The sequence below is a fragment of the Balaenoptera physalus genome (assembly GCF_965194825.1).
Source record: "Balaenoptera physalus genome assembly, chromosome: 16".
NCBI classification, from domain to species: Eukaryota; Metazoa; Chordata; class Mammalia; order Artiodactyla; family Balaenopteridae; genus Balaenoptera; species Balaenoptera physalus.
The window spans coordinates 33,976,628-33,994,746 of NC_138898.1; the positions used below are offsets into that span (position 1 = coordinate 33,976,628).

At 41.0% G+C, this 18,119-nt stretch overlaps 1 protein-coding gene across 5 annotated transcripts in view; it reads right to left on the minus strand.

Annotated features, from left to right (window-relative positions):
- SLC23A2 (solute carrier family 23 member 2) overlaps positions 1-18,119 on the minus strand; it is a 141,149-nt gene that overhangs the window by 69,898 nt on the left and 53,132 nt on the right. For 4 of the 5 annotated variants that reach the window (XM_082431431.1, XM_082431428.1, XM_082431430.1 and 1 more), the window contains one exon: positions 17,366-17,619. The exons of the other annotated variant lie outside the window; for it this stretch is intronic. In XM_082431431.1, coding sequence (XP_082287557.1) covers positions 17,366-17,473 — 108 coding nt within the window. In that variant the 5' untranslated portion in view covers positions 17,474-17,619. The remainder of the gene's footprint in view (positions 1-17,365; positions 17,620-18,119) is intronic. 5 annotated transcript variants of the gene reach the window in all.

An 18,119-nucleotide genomic window follows, 5' to 3' on the forward strand; every position in this document is an offset into this window, starting at 1 on the left:
GGGGAGGTGTGGAGATCTACTCCTCTTGAGGCCACCCAAGACAAGCCTTGCATGTAAGTTCCCTTGCTTGTTAAACCTGCCACCTACCAATCTGGAGTGTCTGCCTCTTTCTTTGGTCTCTCCCTGTCCTGCACGTTTGTGAACTAACACCATTATATGGTTTCTTCACCCACCCCTCCCCATGTCTGCTAAAGTCCCTTCTCTTACAAGAAGAAAAGACAAGAGAAGTGAAGGGAAAGAAAGGGAAGAAAGGAGAGGAAGTAGAGGGACGTGACAGGAAAAAGGAAAGGAAGGAGAGGACCATCTGTCTCCCTGGCTGCATCCTTACGTGGGCACAGCTCTGAGCTGCTCACCACCCCCTATAGCACACCCATCCGGCCACTGCCCTGGGGTCTCAGATCTCTTCCAGGAGGACATCTCACCTCTTCTTTATAAAGCTGTTGGCCACCCCTCCCCAACCTTGGTGCCACCCAAACCTCTCCCTCCTGGGTTAGTTGTTCTTCATATACTTTCTTATGCCTGGACCAGGCCTCTTTCTCTGACTTCCTTCCAATCTGGCACAAGTGTAAATTTACAGGAAGAAGAAAACCCATCTGTAGTAATACAAAACGGGGGAGGGAGGGGAACCAACTGTTTTCTGATCAATTCCATAACCATCCAATGCAAAAATAACCTTTATCTTCTAAATACTTTTCTGTATTTTCTAAATTTCCTAATGTGAGCATGGATTACTTTTATAATCAGAGAAGGGCTTTTTTGTGTATGTCTAATAAAACATATGACTTTTTGAAAAGTTTCTCAAGAGCCAAAAATGTTTTCAGCTATTCATATGCTTACATTTGTTTGTAATTAAGCTGACAACATATCAGCCAAACCAGGACTCTTGTGAGCATAAAGGGGAATCATAACAACAAGTATGGACAACAGGCGTAAACCAGGACTGCCCAGCAAACCCAAATGTTATAATGCCTGTGTGTGTGTGTGCGTGCATGCGTGTGTGTGTGTGTGTGTGTGTGTGTGAGAGAGAGAGAGAGAGAGAGAGAGATCTCTTTACAATCCTCTTCCTAACTGTGAATCAGAAAGCTGTTTTCTGTGCTAGAAGATGCCAATATAAATCGTGTTCAGATCTCATTTCAGATGGTCATTCTCAGCAAGAGAAGGAAGACCTGCTTCCTGGCTGCTAGAAGACAAAAGGGAAGAGACCTCAGACGCAAAGGAATCATGACTTTCCTGACTGTAAATGAACACAAAGCATCATGGAAGAATACAGAATTAAATATTCTGTTCTATCAGTTCATTACTTCCCCAAACCAACTTAAAAACAAAGAAAAAAAGTACCCTGTGTTCTGTTTGTGTGTCTCTTTTTTCATGGACGGGTGCCATCATATACCCAGGTGCCCTACCCCAACTCCTTCAGGTCATTCCTGACTTCCTGTTGTACCCACATCCAACCCAGCACCAAATCTGGTCACATCTACCTCTTTAGCACCTCTCAAAGCTGCCTTTTCCTCATCCACCTATCTTTCCTCTTAGGTGCCCCAAGGACCCCAATTCCCAGTTTCTTGACCTCAGCAGGACTGCCAAACCCTTTATCCAAATGCCTTTTCAACCTCTTGAGCCCCAGAGCCCCTGCATCAGCCTTAATTCCCTCCTCACCCTACCTAGGGACCATGGCACATCACTACAAGCCCTCACTGTCCTCTCTGGTGCTCACCTGGCTAAATCGAGCAATCCATCCTTACTCTTCATCCAGCTGGCTTTCACAATGCTTTCCTCACTGACTGCAAACACACGCAAGAAGGATGCCATTCTCCTGCTCAAACAATGACCTCTCTTGAGGTGTCCCTCCCACCTCAGCCACCACTCCTTACCTGTCCCTCTTGCTGGCCCTCCTCAGCCTCCATACCTCCAAACACTGCATCTCCTCAGTGCAGGGCCCTCAGACCCCTTTTCTCTCTTAGGGGCATCTACCCCCAGGAGATGCCATCTAATTCCTTGGCTTTAAATACCATCTCCACACTGCTAACCTCCAGTGAATAGCTCCAGCCCACACTGCTTCCCTTACCAGCTTTCTATCCAGTGTCTCCACGGCCAACACCAAACTCATGACGACTCCTTCCGCCTTGCTCCATGTCAGTACTTGGCCAGTTCATCTCCCAGATGCTCAGGGGAAACCTGAAACCATCCTTGCCTTCTCTCTCTTGCCCCTACCCTCGTCTAGTCCATCAGCATCCAGGTCAGCTCTCCTCCAGTGCCTGACCACTGGTCACCACCCCCACACCGCTGGCACCCTGGCTGGAGCCCTGTCAGCTCACCTGCTCTATGGCAGTCACCTCCTGAATGCTCTTCTGCTCCCCTCCTTCAGTTGGCTTCCCATTCAGCACCCAGAGGGATCCTTTAAAACTAGGCAGAGCACATCACGCCTCTGCTCAAAGGCCACCAACAGCTTTTCATCTAATTCACGAAAAGCCAAAATCCTTACCAGGGCCAATGAGGCCTACACAGTCTGTTGACCCCGCCCTACCCTCTGTCCAGCAGCACCACCTATTCAGGGTTCCTCAGATATACCAAGTGCCTCTTGCCTCAGTGCCTTTGCACTTGGTGCTCACACTACCATGATGGGCTTCCCTCAACTCTTTCAGGACTTTACTCAAATGCCATCTCCTAGTGCAGCCTTTCCTGGCCACCTGAAAGTTCAACACACCACCCCTAGCAGTTTCTATCCCTCTTCCTGGTTTTATTTTTTCCTTGGTACTTATCAATATCTAACACCTACACATTTGACTTATTTTTAGTGTACATTACCTGTCTCCCCTGCCAGAAGGAAAGCTCTGTGAGGTCAGGGTTTTTTGCTGTTTAATTCACTGCTGTTTCCTAGACCCCTGAACCTGAGGGAAATATTGAGTGCATTTTTTTAAGGGATAAATTAATCAATAGTCTGCAAGTCCTGAATCACCCCTATCTGACTTTATGTTCTATTCCTCACTATCCCCCTTCCTTGATTTATTTTCTTTGCAGAATTTGTCACCAGCCACTACATGATGCTTCTGCTTAATTGTTTATTTTTTGTCTCCTCTCACCACCACCAGGAGATCAATTTCACGGCAGTAGGAACCTGTGTTCCCAGAGCCTCACATGGAGCAGCTAGGAAGGAAAGAATTCCTTTCCTTCCTACTCTCCCAGATCAGGTCACGATCAGTTCCCACCTGAACTGCTCTAATACCCTAACTCTCCTTCCAATCTCCAGACCCTTCCACTCCCAGTGCCCACGGCAGGAATTCTCTAACCTAAAACTTGAGTGCAATTGATTTTGCTACAACCGTTCATGAGCACCCCCATTGCCCAACTCAACTCTGCTGTACTGTTTACACTGAACTTGTGCCCAGAGTGAACATGGTTCCACTGTTCCCCCAGCTGAAAGGCCCTCGTTCTCCCTTCCCTGGACCTGCTACACCCAGACATTTTCAGGACTCTGATGTCATCTCCTCTGTGGCTGGGCAGGGGTCCCTCGTGGGGACTCTCACAGCACCCTTACTGAATTCAAACCCTAACACTATGGTTTGTTTGTCAACTTGCCATACCTCCTGCTATATTAGAAAAACCCAGTTTGGTCTACCTCCTGCATCTTTCTTTCCTGTGTATCTCCTTTACTACCCACACAGAATACTTCACTTTTGACACTCCTGCTACCAAATGTGTAGGGATTTTTCTCCATAGCAAGCAATTCTCGGTGACACCAGCTAGGTGTTCTATTGGGTTGGCCAAAAAGTGCCTTTGGTTTTTAAGTAAAAATAAAAGACACATTTTTCATTTTCACTAAGAACTTCATAAAACAATGTATTCAAACTTTTGTTCCACTACCTTCTGCCACTTTTCAGGCAACTTCATAATTCCATCTTCCCAAAACTTTTTATCTTCTTGAGCAAAGAACTGTTCCAGGTGCCTTTTACAGTCTTCCAGGGAATTGAAATTTTTTCCATTAAGAGAATTTTGTAAAGATCTAAATAAATGGAAATCCGAAGGTGCAATGTCTGGTGAATACGGCAGATGAATCAGAACTTTCCAGCCAAGCTGTAACAGTTTTTACCTGGTTGTCAAAGAAACATGCAGTCTTGCGCTATCCTGATGGAAGATTATGCATTTTCTGTTGACTAATTCTGGATGCTTTTCGTCGAGAGCTGCTTTCAGTTGGTCTAACTGGGAACAGCACTTGTTGGAATTAATTGTTTGGTTTTCTGGAAGGAGCTCTTAATAGAAGACTCCCTTCCAATCCCACCATATACACAACATCACCTTCTTTGGATGAAGACTGGACTCTGGTGTGGTTGGTGGTGGTTCATTTCGCTTGCCCCACGATCTCTTCCATTCCACATTATTGTACAGTATCCACTTTTCATTGCCCATCACAATTTGTTTTTAAAACGGAACGTTTTCATTACGTTTCAGTAGAGAATTGCATGAGGAAATATGGTCAAGAAGGTTTTTTCCACTTAACTTATGTGGAACCCACACATCAAAGCAATTCACATAGCCAAGCTGGTGCAAATGATTTTCAGCACTTGATTTGGATATGTTGAGTATGTCGGCTATCTCCCGTGTGGTATATAACATTGACCCTTCTCAATTAATGTCTCGATTTGATCACTATCAACTTTAACTAATCTACCCAACCATGGAGCATCATCTAGCAAGAAATCTCCAGCATGAAACTGCACAAACCACTTTTGACACATTCGATCAGTCACAGCACCTTCTCCATACACTGCAAAAATCCTTTTTTCTTGCATTTCTGTTGCATTTTTACTTTCCTTGAAATAATAAAGCATAATGTGCCAAAAATGTTGTTTTTCTTCCATCTTCAATATTAAAATGGCTACACAAAAATTCACCAATTTTGATGTCTTTTTTTAAATGCACGCTGATATGACAGCTGTCACAATACAATCTAACAAAATTGTTTGGAATGAAGTTAAAGACAACTAAGTGTTACTAGAGCCATCTTATGGAAAAAAACAAACGAACCTTTTGGCCAACCCAATACAATTTAACTCAACTTTGATACTGTCTACCTAGATAGAGTGTCAGAGCCCACAGGTTAAAGGCTCAGTCCCACATGACTACTGCCCCTGCTACTTCTGATACCAATCTCAAGTAGTAACCCCAGCCTTACCCACAACTTCTGTCCAATTTGTCTACAAATTGGAGGTTCCCACGACCCCCTCCCCAGGTTTGATTAATTTGCTAGAGCTCACAGAACTCAAGGAAACACTTATGTTTACCAGTTTACTAAAGGATATAATAAAGGATACAGATGAACAGCCAGATGAAGAGATACAGAGAGTGAGGTCTAGGAGGGGCCCGAGCACAGGAGCTTCTGCCCCTGTGGAGCTGTGGTGCATCATCACCCTCCTGGTGTGAATGTTTTCACCAACCTAGGAGTTCTCCAAACCCTCTACTATTGGATTGTACGGAGGCTTCCTCAAGTAGGCATGATCAATCATTAACTTCATTTCTAGCCCCTCTCCCTCTCTAGAGGATGAGATATGAGGCTGAAAATTCCAAGCTTCAAATCATGGCTTGGTCTTTTTGGTGACCAGTCACCATCCAGAAGCCCACGCAGAGTCATCTTGTTAGAACATGATGCTCCTAGTGTTCTTTTCACTTAGGAAATTACAAGGGGTTCAGGAGCTCCTGGTTTGTGCCAGGAACCAGGGGCAAAAGACCAACCTATATATTTTCTATTACTTCACACCCCAACTGGGCTGTAAGTAGCTTATTACCAGGTTTGTGTGGTACCCACCATGTTGGGGGCACTATGGGTTCCTAACATTATATGGCTCTGAAGAAAATACACTAGGGAAATCTGAAACAAATAGTGGATTTGTATGAACACTGGTGAGTATTTCTCCCATTCTTTGATAAAATTGAACCTAATAAAGCTACTCCTCTGTCCATAGTATCTCCAGACTGAATGATCCACTCTTGGCACCCAAGAGAGGAGACTCAAATATTCTCACAGAGCCTGTTAGAAGGAGAGAAAATAAAAACTTAAGGCACCCTAAGCACTTCGCCCAGCCCAGAACTGGGTGGTGGAAACATCAGACTGTATTATAGGTGGGCCTTTGCCAACAGTAAGTTTAAGCTATTTACTTGGTTTTCCCTGGATGCCCTTCCAGGTTCAGAAGATACAGGAGCTACCAACACAGGAGGACTGCAGAGGCAACACATGACTTTGTCCTGGCTGTGCTTCCCCGGCCAGTGTCCTTAGGGTATGGCAGTTCTTCGAGACTCTTTTTGTTTTTCTGGTTCTAATTTCTTGCCAGGCTGCATTCACCCCTTACACATTTCCTAGCTGCCTTTAAAAGCACACAAACTTGCCTAACAAGATTCCCATGGGATAAGGAGAAGATCTTTTGCTATCCTTCTATTTAATATCAACACTGATCATATGATCTAATTTCTATCAACTTTGGGGCTTTGCATGTCTCTTGTTCTTAATGTGATCTATTCATTATTCTTCCTCTATGTATGGACTTATTCTTTTTCTCTTTATTTTCATGGGTCTTTCTTTTATTTTGTTTAAAGACATTGTGATTTCCTCCCATAGGAGTTTTTTAAAAATCAGCACTTGTAACATTTGAGGAAGCAGTTATCTAACACAGGATGCCCAAGTGAGACCCTGAACACACACCCCACCAGCAACCCACTCCAGAGACCTTCCCCAAACCTGGTTCTGAGGAACAGCCAGCTTTGGTTCCCACTGCCCCACCTCCCTGCACTCCAGCACACCAGTCTCTAAATATCTTAACAGCCAGCCTGAGGCCCAGCTTCAGACTCCAAAGCAAACAAGGAAATATGAGCCTGCATTTTAGAGTCTAGGAAGGCCCTGACCAGTAAGTTTTTAAAAAAGCTGACTAGTGCAACTGAGGAACTGGATTTTAGATTTTATTTAATTTTAATTAACTTACATTTAAACAGCCAGATGTGGCTAGTAGCTGGTAGCACAAGAGCTAGAGAACCCAGGCGTGGCACAGATCTAGAGAAAAAAACGAATACAGAGCTGCCCTATTGGTCACTCTTCAATGTTTATGTTTTGGAAAGCCAGGATGAAGTAAGGCCCTAGCAGGCAGTGATGCCCTGGTGCCAATACTCTGAGACACCCACATGTGGCCATCTCCAGCAGTGAGGTCCTCAACTCTCCTTTCTTCCTATTTCAGCTCTCTCCCTAGCAGCCATATTCACCTCTTCAGATTCAGCCACCAGCCACCTTAGCCCCAAGTCTTCTTTTAAATTTATTATTATTATTATTACTATTATTATTATTATTATTATTATTATTATTATTATTATTATTGCACTCCTGCTCTCTCTCTGCTCCAGGTTCCACACTCCCAATTCCTAGAGGATCTAGGAGTTTCATCAGCATTTCAAATCCACAATTTCTCAAATGAAACCCATTATCTTCCATCTTGCCCATCCTTCAAACCTATGATTTTCCCTGGACTCCTTATTTTCTGCAAAGGTACCATCACACAACCAGTTTCCTTTATATAAATCTTAATATCACCCTTAACTCTCAGTCCTCTCTCTCAGCCCTCAAAACCTCCTTGGCATCTCTTCTGTCAGCCTCACCTCCACTCCTACTGCACTTACCCATGCTTAAGACTTTGGTATCTCCCAGGCCTCCCTGACTCTCCCTGTCCTAACCTGTCCTCACCCCAACCAGTCATCCCAAAAAGAGGCTGGGGACCTTCCAGTGGGCTCCTGTTGCACGCTATAGGAATCCCTACTGCAGTGCTCACTCTACTGTGTTGGAATTGTCTACTCACTGCTCTGGCTCACTCACTACTTGAGGGAAAATAGTAAGTTGTAAGGTTTTATGGGCCACCTCTTATACAGAATGTGTTCAATAAATACTTGCTAAATGATTATTGCACCAGATACCTGTTATGGACTGAATATTTTGTCCCCCCCCCCAGATTCATACATTGAAGCCTTAACTCTCAACGTGATTAGAAGGAAGGGCCTTTGGAAGGTAATAAGATCATAAGGGTAGAACCCTCATAATAGACTTAGTATTCTTATAAGAGGAAAAAGAGACACCAGAGCTTCTTCTCTCAGCCTTGTCAGGATCCAGTGAGAAGGCAGCTATCTACAAGCCAAGAAGAGAGCCCTCACCAAGAATCAAATCTGCTGGTACCTTGATCTTGTTCTTCCCCGACTCCAAAACTGTGAGAAATAAATGTTTGTAGTTTAAGTCACCCAGTCTATGGTAAATTGTTATAGCAGCCAGAGGTGACTAAAACAACACTTTCTTTCTTCGTCTAATTGTGCCCTACTCCAGTTTGTTCTAAAGCACAACCTTTTGGGTTATTCCCCTGGTCAAAACTCTTGGAGAGCTTTTTATTGATAGACTAGAACTTCCAAACCTCTTAGCAAATCATTCAGGAACCACCCAGAATCTAGGCTTCCAGCCTAATGGTTCTAACACCATTCCTCCACACCTTTCCTCTTCTACCCCTGACTTGGCTTAGGCTGATCCCTTCCTCTGCACTATCCCAACATGTTCCAACATTGCCTCCTTTCACTTCAAGGTCCATTTCAACTGCCCCTGCATCCAGGGCCCAACACAGCCAGGGTCCTCTCCCCACCTCAACACCTCCTGCCTCTTACCCACACCTCTCTTTGTCTAATGCAATCATATTTTCCATGAGAGATGTGTTTTAAAGTCAGCCAAAAAATCACCTATATTTGAAACTACCCTAGAGATTCTCTTAGGAGGACTAACCCTATAATCCAAAATACCATTTCTCAAATGCACTGAGGGGCCACATTATAGGGAAAAGAAAACAAAAACACAACCAGAACCATGAAGTCAGTCAGATGCTCACACGGACAAGTAGCTGGAAGAAACAAGACTAAGCCTCATTTTTCACCACTGCTCCCACTGGAGCATCAACTACAGCAGTTAAATCACCACCACTCCCAACTCTTTATTTAGAAGACCATCCCCAAGAACATCTGTGAAACTCAGAATGTCAATGCACTGTACCTGTTGTTAGTGTTGCTAATGTGCAGCTCCTGCCTTGCTCACTGGCTGTGAACTCCCTGGGGACAAGAGCCTATGTGATCCAACTGATATAAACTTTACTTAATTAACACATCATGTGAGCTAGATGCTTTGGGCAAATCCCTACATTTCACCTTCCCAAAGAACCACTTGGAAAGTTCTAAAGCCACTTTCACCTCTAAGGCTATCAGAGTCTATGAAATTAGTGTGTAGACCTGTGGTCCCTGAAAGAGGAACAGGGAGAAACAGACACACTTCCTAAGAGCAGAGAGGCAGCGACCAAAATAATCCTACCAGTTGGGCAGCAAAAAGGGACCAGCTCTAACCTAGCCTCCCACCTCTGTCCTATCAACAAGCAAATCATTCAAAATGGTCTTCTATCTTATGTTCTAAGTTTTCTTAGGGTAGCGATTTCACTAGTGATTAAATATGGGCACTACTGTTCCTCTTTTTATTGTATTAGAAAATATTTTCTAACAAAACTTTCTACAACCCCAAATTCCAACAAATGAATTATTTCTTTATAAAAATTTTTGGATAGGCTTTTGTTTTCATCTGTTTTCCTTCTTTTATTTCACCTTCCATTTTCTCATAAGCTTGAGCAAGCCCATGTTAACACACTTCTTGGCATCCCTGTTCTAAGTCATCCTGATGGTTCATGTGCTGACCTTAACAGCTTCTTCCCTTGATATTTCGCTCTCCTCCCAGTAGCTCAATCCCATGATTCCAACTCGATTACTCCTCTTTTTCTTCCCCCTTTTTAATGCCTACTTTTATAGCCCAAGACTAGAGTAAAAATTCCATAACATCCCTATATGAAACGGCTCTAGTGTTAAATTAACTTTATATTCACATTATATTTATGTCTAACTACATATTATATCCACATTCCCAGCTCCCATGTACTTGTAATCCTGGTGAAGATGGATCTGGAAATTAATGCTTTGAGGAATACTCCTTCCCAACCCCACCCCTAAATAACAATGGAGTTGGGAAAGCCCCAAAATAGGCAAGGCTAAAAACAGACAAGCCTTTTAGAATACAAGAAACATAAAGCAATGAATGGGCGGACACTGGGACCCACGAGGCTCTGAGCCTGGAAGACCTCAGTCAGGAAGCTCCCATGGGAAAACAGGGACTTAAGGGTCCCCACACAAGGGGAGGACCAGAACCAGGTTCAGTGCTCAGGGGCCAGCAGGTCTCCTCACTCCTTCATGTTATGGTCTGTACCACTGGGGGAAGACAGGAAGGCCTCCACTGTAAGACCAGGTTCTGGACTGGATCCAGGAAAGGAAAAGGCAAAACTATAGAGAAAAAAGTGGGGAGTGGCAGAGAGAGAGAAGAAAATCTCAAAAGAAACAAGGATTTCACACCAGATGAAAGTAGAACAATTGGAAAAATACTTTAGTACTTTAGGGTCCTCAATAATTTAAATGTATAAACATTTTTAAACAAATCCATACATACAAGAAATTAAGAACCAAAAATAGGCAGATATAAACCAATAGTAATTTTAGAAATAAGAAAATAGTCACTATTTTCTTATAGTAATAAAACTAGAAAAAAATAAATAAAACTAGCAAAAAATAGCAATAAAACTTCAACATAAACACATGACTGTACACAAAGAATTAATAAATTGTAAAATAACACTAGGGAATCCAGCTAAAAGGAAGCACTAGAAAAAGATATACAAACCATGAGAAAGCAGTTAAAGAGAAATGGAGACAGAACAGGGGGCTCTAGTGTATAATTAATAGAAGTTCATTCAAGAATTGAGAGCAAAACAAAGTTATTTTCAGATGTGCAAAGACAAAGGCAGTGACCATTCACAGTCCCTTGGTGTAGTTTAAAAGAAAAGTGAACAAAGAGGGAAGGAGAGTGCTACAAGAAACAACAGTGAACATGAAAACTGATAACATATGTTGGTGAATTTAACTGCTAACTGTGCAATATCACAATCTGAATGCTAAAATAAGCCTAAAACTCTAGGACATAATGACAAGGCAAGTGGGTGGCTAAGGTGTACTCAAGTTTTTGTCTCTCAAGTGGAGAAGGGTGAGGGTGAATGGTCTGCTGGGCAAATGCAGCAGGAGAGACAAGTCAATACCCAGGCATGAACTTTCCTCTTCACTGTTCAAAGATGCTCTAATTTAAACTTCGAAACCTGACTTATCTCTTCCTCTAGATAATCTGTGTCGACCTTAAGTCTTCAGTGTAACAGAAAATCTAGTTTCAAAATTTCACATTACAGAAAGAAGGAAAACAAGTAACACCAGTTGTAAAATCAGTGGAACATCTCTCTGAATTCACAGAGTAAAAATCAAAATATAACTGTAAATCAGGGCAACCAATGTACTTAAAGATGCCGTGTTCACGTCTTTCTTACTGGGTAATGCTTCAGTGAGGGAAATTCTAGGATCATATTTTAAGGAATCCTAGAATGGTATTCTTGACATTAACCTCATTTCCTATATTAAGGGAAAAACACCTGAAGCAAGTTCCCTCTAAAGAGCTTTTTTCTTTCTTAAACCAACACTTTAGGTAACTTTATACACATCAAGTCATAATCCTACATCTGAAAATATATTAGCATTGAATATAATGAATGTGTGTAAATCAACCTTATATGACTGACATAGCTTGTCCAGGTAAAATACCTCTATCTTGGACACTACTGCCATAATACAAGTCATGGACACTTGGGTTCCAAACAATGAATGTCATTCATTCATTCTCCCACCTTGAAATACAAGTCTGAAGGTGGGTCACAGGTTATTTCACAAAAACACATTTCTGGAGATAAAATTAAGCCTTCAACATCCTCCAGTACACAGTAAGCACTGGGCCAGTTTTACAATATTCACAGCAAGGTATGCTTCCTTCTTGGAGTTAATCCCATCAAGTGACTCAAGGCAGAGCCAAAACCACTGGCAGCCAACAGGGTTCCCAAAGCCTATCTCACATGAAAACTGTTTGGTTTTCAAATGCCTTAACCTTCGCTGAAAACAGGAGTATTAAAGCTAATCCTAGACTGAGCTCTGCCCAGCAGAGCAACAGTCAGCTCTACCCACCACCAGTCCCTCCCATCAGGAAACTTACACAAGCCTCTTAGATAGCCTCATCCACCAGAGGGCAGACAGCAGAAGCAAGAAGAACTACAATCCTGTAGCCTGTGGAACAAAAACCTCATTCACAGAAAGACAGACAAGATGAAAAGACAGAGGGATATGTACCAGATGAAGGAACAACATAAAATCCCAGAAAAAACAACTAAATGAAGTGGAGATAAGCAACCTTCCAGAAAAAGAATTCAGAATAATGATAGTGAAGATGATCCAGAACCTCGGAAAAAGAATGGAGGCAAAGATCGAGAAAATGCAAAAAATGTTTAACAAAGACCTAGAAGAATGAAAGAACAAACAAACAGAGATGACCAATACAATAACTGAAATGAAAACTACACTAGAAGGAATCAATAACAGAATAACTGAGGCAGAAGAACGGATAAGTGACCTGGAAGACAGAATGGTGGAATTCACTGCTGCAGAACAGAATAAAGAAAAAAAGAATGAAAAGACATGAAGACAGCCTAAGAGACCTCTGGGACAACATTAAACACAACAACATTCGCATTATAGGGGTCCCAGAAGGAGAAGAGAGAGGGGAAGGACCAGAGAAAATATCTGAAGAGATTACAGACAAAAACTTCCCTAACATGGGAAAGGAAATAGCTATCCAAGTCCAGGAAGCGCAGCGAGTCCCATACAGGATAAACCCAAGGAGAAACATGCCAAGACACATAGTAATCAAATTGGCAAAAATTAAAGACAAAGAAAAATTATTAAAAGCAGCAAGGGAAAAACGACAAATAACATACAAGGGAACAGCTGATTTCTCAGCAGAAACTCTACAAGCCAGAAGGGAGTGGCATGATATACTTAAAGTGATGAAAGGGAAGAACCTACAACCAAGATTACTCTACCCAGCAAGGATCTCATTCAGATTCAATGGAGAAATCAAAAGTTTTACAGACAAGCAAAACCTAAGAGAATTCAGAACCACCAAACCAGCTCTACAACAAATGCTAAAGGAACTTCTCTAAGTGGGAAACATAACAGAAGAAAAGGACCTACAAAAACAAACCCAAAACAATTAAGAAAATGGTCATAGGAACATACATATCGATAATTACCTTAAATGTGAATGGATTAAATGCTTCAACCAAAAGACACAGGCTTGCTGAATGGATACAAAAAAAACACTCATCTATATGCTGTCTACAAGAGACCCACTTCAGACCTAGGGACACATACAAACTGAAAGTGAGGGGATGGAAAAAGATATTCCATGCAAATGGAAATCAAAAGAAAGCTGGAGTAGCTATACTCGTATCAGATAAAATAGACTTTCAAATAAAGAATGTTACAATAGACAAGGAAGGACACTACATAATGATCAGGGGATCAATCCAAGAAGAAGATATAACAATTATAAATTTATATGCACTCAACATAGGAGCACCGCAATACATAAGGCAACTGTTAACAGCTATAAGAGGAAATCGACAGTAACACAATAATAGTGCGGGATTTTAACACCTCACTTACACCAATGGACAGATCATCCAAAATGAAAATAAATAAGGAAACAGAAGCTTTAAATGACACAATAGACCAGTTAGATTGAATTGATATTTATAGGACATTCCATCCAAAATCAGCAGATTACACTTTCTTCTCAAATGCGCACGGAACATTCTCCAGGATGGATCACATGTTGGGTCACAAATCAAGCCTCAGTAAATTTAAGAAAATTGAAATCATATCAAGCATCTTTTCTGACCACAACACTATGAGATTAGAAATGAATTACAGGGAAAAAAACATAAAAAACACAAACACATGGAGGCTAAACAATACGTTACTAAATAACCAAGAGATCACTGAAGAAATCAAAGAGGAAATTTAAAAAATACCTAGAGACAACTGACAAGGAAAACACAACAATCCAAAACCTATGGGATGCAGCAAAAGCAGTTCTAAGAGGGAAGTTTATAGCTATACAAGCCTACCTCAAGAGACAAGAAAAATCTCAAATAAACAATCTAACCTTACACCTAAAGGAACTAGAGAAAGAAGAACAAACAAAACCCAAAGTTAGCAGAAAAAAAGAAATCATAAAGATCAGAGCAGAAATTAATGAAATAGAAACAAAGAAAACAATAGCAAAGGTCAATAAAACTAAAAGCTGGTTCTTTGAGAAGATAAACAAAATTGATAAGCCATTAGCCAGACTCATCAAGAATAAGAGGGAGAGGACTCAAATCAATAAAATTAGAAATGAAAAAGGAGAAGTTACAACAGACACCGCAGAACTACAAAGCATCCTAAGAGACTACTACAAGCAACTCTATGCCAATAAAATGGACAACCTGGAAGAAATGGACAAATTCCTAGAAAGGCATAACCTTCCAAGACTGAACCAGGAAGAAATAGAAAATATGAACAGACCAATCACAAGTAATGAAATTGAAACTGTGATTAAAAATATTCCAACAAACAAAAGTCCAGGACCAGATGGCTTCACAGGTGAATTCTATCAAACATTTAGAGAAGAGCTAACACCCATCTTTCTCAAACTCTTCCAAAAAATAGCAGAGGAAGGAACACTCCCAAACTCATTCTATGAGGCCACCATCACCCTGATACCAAAACCAGACAAAGATACTACAAAAAATGAGAATTACAGACCAATATCACTGATGAATATAGATGCAAAAGTCCTCAACAAAATACTAGCAAACAGAATCCAACAACACATTAAAAGGATCATACACCATGATCAAGTAGGATTTATCCCAGGAATGCAAGGATTCTTCAATATACACAAATCTATTAATGTGATACACTATATTAACAAATTGAAGAATAAAAACCATATGATCATCTCAATACAGGCAGAAAAAGCTTTTGACAAAATTCAACACCCATTTATGATAAAAACTCTCCAGAAAGTGGGCATGGAGGGAACCTACCTCAACACAATAAAGGCCATATACGACAAACCCACAGCAAACATCATTCTCAGTGGTGAAAAACTGAAAGCATTTCCTCTAAGATCAGGAACAAGACAAGGATGTCCACTCTCACCACGATTATTCAACATAGTTTTGGAAGTCCTAGCCACAGCAATCAGAGAAGAAAAAGAAAAAGGAATACAAATCGGAAAAGAAGAAGTAAAACTGTCACTGTTTGCAGATGACATGATACTATACATAGCGAATCCTAAAATGCCACCAGAAAACTACTAGAGCTAATCAATGAATTTGGTAAAGTTGCAGGATACAAAACTAATGCACAGAAATCTCTTGCATTCCTATACACTAATGATGAAAAATCTGAAAGAGAAATTAAGGAAACACTCCCATTTACCCTTGCAACAAAAAGAATAAAATACCTAGGAATAAACCTACCTAGGGAGACAAAAGACCTGTATACAGAAAACTATAAGACACTGATGAAAGAAATTAAAGATGATAAAAACAGATGGAGAGATATACTATGTTCTTGGATTGGAATCAATATTGTGAAAATGACTATACTAACCAAAGCAATCTACAGATTCAATGCAATCCCTATCAAATTACCAATGGCATTTTTTACGGAACTAGAACAAATAATCCTAAATTTGTATGGCGACACAAAAGACCCCAAATAGCCAAAGCAGTCTTTCAGGAAAAAAACAGAGCTGGAGGAATCAGACTCCCTGACTTCAGACTATACTACAAAGCTACAGTAATCAAGACAATATGGTACTGGCACAAAAACAGAAACATAGATCAATGGAACAAGATAGAAAGCCCAGAGATTAACCCATGCACCTATGGTCAACTAATCTATGACAAAGGAGGCAAAGATATACAATGGAGAAAAGACAGTCTCTTCAATAAGTGGTGCTGGGAAAACTGGACAGCTACACGTAAAAGAATGAAATTAGAACACTCCTTAACACCATACACAAAAATAAACTCAAAATGGATTCGAGACCTAAATGTAAGACCGGACACTATAAAACTCTTAGAGGAAAACATAGGAAGAACACTCTGACATAAATCACAGCAAGATCTTTTTTGATCCACCTCCTACAGTAATGGAAATAAAAAGAAAAATAAACATATGGGATCTAATGAAACTTCAAAGCTTTTGTACAGCAAAGGAAACCATAAACAAGACGAAAAGACAACCCTCAGAATGGGAGAAAATATTCGCAAATGAATCAACGGACAAAGGATTAATCTCCAAAATATATAAACAGCTCATGCAGCTCAATATTAAGGAAACAAACAACTCAATCCAAAAATGGGCAGAAGACCTAAATAGACATTTCTCCAAAGAAGACATACAGATGGCCAAGAAGCACATGAAAAGATGCTCAACATCACTAATTATTAGAGAAATGCAAATCAAAACTACAATGAGGTATCACCTCACACCAGTTAGAATGGGCATCATCAGAAAATCTACAAACAACAAATGCTGGAGAGGGTGTGGAGAAAAGGGAACCCTCTTGCACTGCTGGTGGGAATGTAAATTGATACAGCCACTATGGAGAACAGTATGGAGGTTCCTTAAAAAACTAAAAATAGAATTACCATATGATCCAGCAATCCCACTACTGGGCATATACCCAGAGAAAACCATAATTCAAAAAGACACATGCACCCCAATGTTCATTGCAGCACTATTTACAATAGCCAGGTCATGGAAGCAACCTAAATGCCCATCGACAGACGAATGGATAAAGAAGTTGTGGTACATATATACAATGGAATATTCCTCAGCCATAAAAAGGAATGAAATTGAGTCATTTGTTGAGACATGGATGGATCTAGAGACTGTCATACAGAGGGAAGTAAGTCAGAAAGAGAAAAACAAATATCGTATATTAACGCATGTACGTGGAACCTAGAAAAATGGTACAGATGAGCCGGTTTGCAGGGCAGAAGTTGAGACACAGATGTAGAGAACAAACGTATGGACACCAAGGGGGGAAAACTGCAGTGGGGTGGGGATGGTGGTGTGCTGAATTGGGCGAGTGGGATTGACATGTATACACTGATGTGTATAAAACGGATGACTAATAAGAACCTGCTGTATAAAACAAAACAAAACAAAAAAGAAAACTAATACTTAACTTTCTTTGGGTTAAAAAAAAAAAAAAAGCTAATCCTAGTCAATGCAGAAAGTACTTTAGAGTGACTTAAGAAGAAAGGAAGACAGCAAATGCTGTTACCGGAAGAGTAAAGAAAGCCGGGTGCTTCGCTTCATCTTCATATTTGCCTTCAGTTGAACTTCCAGCCTCCATGGATTTGGATGTAGTGTTCTTACCAATACCCATCATTAAGAGAAAACGAGTAGCTTGGCCTTTGGACTGAAGTGGCTGGAAGTTAAGGCTTGTTCACGCAACGAGCCCAGGATCAGAGTCAGCTCTTCCAGTGTCGATTCTCAGGCAGAGATGAGCCCCACAAGTGCCATCTCTCAGCAAAACTAGAAAAAGAGAAAGCAGCCAAATCACATCAAGCACACAAACAGCACAGGACACACACTGTGTTTCCTGCATGGGAAAGTCGAAGTACAAATTATATCCAAACACCAAAAAAACTTATTACACTTTAAGTCCCCATCCACCTTCATTTATAGTTACTCAGATTCTGCATCACCTTTTGGAGGCGGGGCGGGGGGGGCACCACCAAACTGAACCACCAAAAATATTAGAATACTAGGGAGAAAAAAATAGCAGAGGGATTTCTTTGATGTGCATCATGGTATCTATCTTATAGCCCAGCCCTATCCAACAGAACTTTCTGCAATGATGGAAATGTTCTACATCTGCCTTGTCCAATACAGTTGTCACTAGTCACTGGCTACTGAGCACTTGAAATGAGACTAGTGCAATAGAGAAACTGAACCTTTAAACTGTATCAAACTTAAGTTGAAATAGCCACTTGTGGCTGGTGGCAATCATACTAGACAGTTCAGTTATAGCC